Source organism: Humulus lupulus, chromosome 2, assembly GCF_963169125.1.
Source record: "Humulus lupulus chromosome 2, drHumLupu1.1, whole genome shotgun sequence".
Lineage (NCBI taxonomy): Eukaryota > Viridiplantae > Streptophyta > Magnoliopsida > Rosales > Cannabaceae > Humulus > Humulus lupulus.
Genome location: NC_084794.1, coordinates 149,550,411 through 149,554,974, shown reverse-complemented (window position 1 = coordinate 149,554,974; position 4,564 = coordinate 149,550,411). Strand labels below are relative to the sequence as shown.

General features: G+C 38.4%; 1 protein-coding gene across 1 annotated transcript; it reads left to right on the top strand.

The window, feature by feature from the left end:
• The first annotated feature begins 890 nt into the window (after nt 1–890).
• LOC133818621 (putative E3 ubiquitin-protein ligase SINA-like 6) lies at nt 891–4,310 on the top strand. Its single transcript, XM_062251615.1, has 2 exons — nt 891–1,395; nt 3,489–4,310. The coding sequence occupies exons 1-2, from the start codon at nt 949–951 to the stop codon at nt 4,149–4,151; spliced, it is 1,110 nt and encodes a 369-aa protein (XP_062107599.1). The 5' UTR covers nt 891–948; the 3' UTR covers nt 4,152–4,310.
• The last annotated feature ends 254 nt before the right edge of the window (nt 4,311–4,564 follow it).

Sequence of the window (4,564 nt, the reverse complement as noted above, 5' to 3'; positions counted from 1 at the left end):
AAACTTGGTAATCTTGTAAATCCAATCCTCTACATTTGTTCCGTCGAATCGCGGAACCTTGACCCGAAGTGTTTTGAGAATCGAGTGTATTTCCCCACTGGCTTGTGGCGCGGCGAACCTCCAGCCCGAGACCCTAGTGCCCTCGACCCGAGCGCTGCCATTCCCTTCCGTCGCGGTGACCTGAGGAGATGGTATCGCTGCAAAACGTTCCTCCGTCTGGGCAGCATGTTGGGTAAGTAGAGTAGAGAACTTCTGAAATTGCTTCTCCAATTGCTCATCTGAGTACTGCTTGAAACTCAGCTCCATCGACTGCAGCAGGGAAGCAAGTTCTTCATTCTTCATTATGAGTTCAAAGGATGAAAGCACCAGTGATAGCAAGGACACTCTTCGAGTCAGTGCAAAACTCCCTAATCCAAACTTCTTGATAATCAATAATAATGCCCATGGTCTGATTACAATCCTCATATACCCAATACAATTTAACAGAAATAGAAATAACAAACTCATAACTGAAATAACAATCTCTTCCCTCCACTCTCAGTGCCTCTCCATCCTAACGAACTCGTCCAGCCAATGGGGCCTCACTCGCCTTCTCTTCTCACGCACTTTCTGCCCTTCTCCTTGGTCAACTCTTCCTGTTATGCCCTCTTTCTGTTCGTGCCCTTCAATAGCCTCTGTATCGCTTTGTGCCGAATGGTTGATTCATTTTTGGGTCCAGTCAAGCATCACCTTCTCATCCAATGGTATTGGGCCCCTTCTTTGGGCTGATTCTTCTTGGGTTGACCCACGGCCTGTAACAAACTAGTTATTATTTTCATTTCACCCAAATTTCCCATTACCAAATAATAATTTTCCAACAATTTGTTTTATTTATTTTTTTTTAAAAAAAAAACAAACAAACAAAAACAAAACTAACATAGCCAGAGCCTAAAGGAGAGAGCAAGAGGAATGACGAGATTCTCTGTGTCTGGAGATGAAGAAGATGAGGATGGACCCATAGTGACACCCAGTAGTAGTACAAGATTGAAACGACCCCGTTCTGTGCTAAACTATTGCTCCGAGTGCTCGAGCGAAGATGAGTTCATTCTTCCTCGACCTTGTCAACGAGTAGACCTCGACCAATCTTTTCATGACGAGGACGAGGACGAAGACGAAGACGAAGACGAAGAACAAGAAATAGAAGAAGACGCTCACGTAGACATAACAAGAGTGGTCGAAGAAGAAGAACAACAAGAAGGCTACGTTTCTGAGCATGATTCCCCATTGGTAGGTCGAATTCCTACAGATGATTCTGTCTCAACCACCAGGGACAGATCGATTCCCGTCGTTTTGACCGATCCAGATGTTCTTGATTGCTCTATATGCTTCGACCCCTTGACCCTTCCCGTTTTTCAGGTTTTTTTTTTCGATTTACTTTCCTCGCGACGATTGGTAATTTATTGCAATTATCGAAATATGGTGCGCATATATAAAAGTCATATTGATTTTGAATGGTGCAAAATTTAATTATATGGTCAAAACATTGGATTGGTAGTAATTGTAGTTGCATGCCCTGTATTCTTAACCGAATTTTGGTTATGTTTATTCCTGGGAAAATTAATATACGTGCTGATACAACTCCAGATTTGATTGGTTTTTGTAATTTATGGATAGGCACAAACAACTCGTGGTCTTTGTGAATGCAATAGCGGAAAGGTCTTAACCTAATGGATAATTTTGAAACAGTATAGTATCCTAAACGAGGATTAATGGAATACAAATCATCGAGTCTCAAGTGAATGTTGAAGCTTTCATCAAATGTAGGATATACTTCGTCATATTCATGGCTAATATATATATATATATTGGTTTATGAAAGTGAAATGGTCGACGGAGATTCCTCAAACAAAGTCTTGAAACCATCGTCCCTGATAATCTCTCTTAAAATGAAAAAAAAAAAGTTTGCAATTGCAAAACTGTATGTGTATCCAAGCAAACCCTATAGTTTCTTGACGATGTACTCGAGTAACTGATAGGACCTCAATTTAGGTCATCTGGGGGCTAGGAGTATCAATTGGAATGTGTAGGTGAGTTGTAGTCTGTGGTTTGTTGGTATAGACAGATGGTACTCTGTGGGGACTGGGGAGGGAGAGTTAATAGCATTGGGAATGGGAATTTGGGTGGTCTAGAGGTTATATATATAGCCAATGTAGCTGAGTAGAACAATCAAGAAATGAGTGAGTGGAATTGAGCTTTGGGCTTTGGAGGTTCTAGATCCCTTAAAGCACCTGGGTTACCTTTATTTTGTATTTCTCTTTCCATTTCATCACTACAACCTTTCATGTATTTCCCCATCCATTTCATTAATACAACCTTTCATTTTCCTATTGCTTCTCTGTTTTTCTACTGTTTGGTGTTCTCTCTGGTCTGGGTTCCGATCAGTAAATTATGGTTTGAACCATAATGTTCGCTGCCTCAACTTAGGTTATGGTTATTTGATTGGGGGAACAGAGAACTAAATGAAAAGAAGTAAAGTTGAATAAGCTATAGTTGAACTAGATGCTTTATGGAAGCTGGGAAATTTACTTATTGGTTGTTATTAAGGATAAGGGGTGAGTTGAGTTTTTATTGGTGATTCCCTGATTGACTTTAAGCTTACATCTACAGGACTGGCTTGGCAAATAGTTTTGGCGTGTTTGTAATAGACCAATAATAAGATAACTTGTGTTAGAAAGAGAGGGAAAGATAAGGGTGGCAGTTAGGGTAGTTTAGGCTTAAGTAGTTGAATTTCAATTAGGCATCAACTTATCAATAAATAGGATAGCATAAGGAAGGAATCATTTTCTGATTGTTTTGTGATTTTGGGAGAGCCTAGCTCTAGTAGGAGAGACCAAGCCTCTCAAAAGCTTGGAACCATATTTGTACTTTGAAAAGAGATTTCAGTTCCAGATCGATCTGTCTTTTACCTTTGATAGAGAAGTTCTTTCAGTTTAGTTGAAAATTAATCAAAGTGTAGGTGCAAATTGTTATTAAATATTTGTTGCGGTATTTAATTATGGAATATGACCTTCTCTTATATTTATGAAATAGTCATGGTTTTAACTTTTAAGATAATTTCACAATTTTTTTGACTTGTGGTTCTAATATTTTAGTGCATCTTTGATGCATAAGCTCTTGCTAATATTACATCTAGCACTAGATTTCTCAAGCTTATATTTTTCATACTTAAAAAATTGGAAATTCTGTAATTTGGAGGTAAACAGTTAAGTGCTTATATAGCTGATTATAGTCAGTGCGATGGTTCATGATAATTGTTGAAGGTTTTCCTATTATTGATTTTGATGTGTGTTGTATGTAATATTTTCGAAACATTGAGTTATTTGTTTATGCAGTGATTATGTTAAAATAGAAGGTGAAATTGAATAAAAGAAGCCACCTGATTCATTGTAAACCAATAGATATGCTTACAACTATAATATTAACTATCTGGTGCTTGTGTGACTATTCAGTGTGAGAATGGACATATCGCTTGCTCTACCTGCTGCACTAGAATTAGAAATAAATGTCCTTCCTGCTCTTGGCCCATTGGATATAACCGTTGCCGGGCAATTGAGAAGGTGCTGGAATCAGTCAAAATAGCATGCTTGAACGCTCAGTATGGCTGTAAAGAAACAGTTACTTACAGCAAGAAGAAAGACCATGAAAGGAGTTGCACGTATTCTCCTTGTTCTTGCCCGCTTCGTACCTGTGACTTTGTCTCTTCATCCAAGGAGTTATATCTCCACTTCAACACTCAGCACTTGGACTCTGCTGTGCGTTTTGACTACAACTCAAGTTTTACTGTTACCTTGTTAAATTGTGTTGATTTCCTTGTTCTTCAAGAACGGAACGATAATGTCATATTTCTTCTTAACTCTGATATTGAAACTTTTGGATACGTGGTCTGGGTTAGTTGTATGTGGCCCTGCTCATTTAAGGGTTTCTTCTATGATATTCTGGCCAAAACCGATGAAAGCTCTCTCCGATTACAGTCTTTCACGAGCTGCAGTCAGGTTCGGGTTGCTACCCGTCCATCAACAGGGTACCTCCTTATTCCCAGGAATCCTTCTGGTTATGGCAGCCAACTCAAATTGAATATCTGCATACAACGTAATGATGCAGTTCCTGCTTAAAGAACTATATAGTCTGCTTAACATTTTTGCAGCTTTATTGTACAGAATCCTAATTTTTTTAAAGAATGATAGTCGTACAAGTTCTTTGTATATTTTTAAATAATATAATAATGTCAATGCTGAAACATACTGGAACATGACTTCCAGTCTCATCACTCAGTTTTAATAGTGCCTGAACATGATTTCCAGTCTCATCACTCAGTTTTAATGGTGCCTGACCGGAGGAGTGTTTCAGGTGATCTATTGGCTTACCTAAGTATATATCATTGGTTAACCTCGGTTTTTCACACGCACGATTCTAAAGCCATATTCTCAAAGTTGTTTTATAAGTGTTATTTGAGAGAAAAAAAATTGAATTCTCTGTGTATTTCATTGAGAAGTGACGTACATATATATACACATCTAGAAATCTA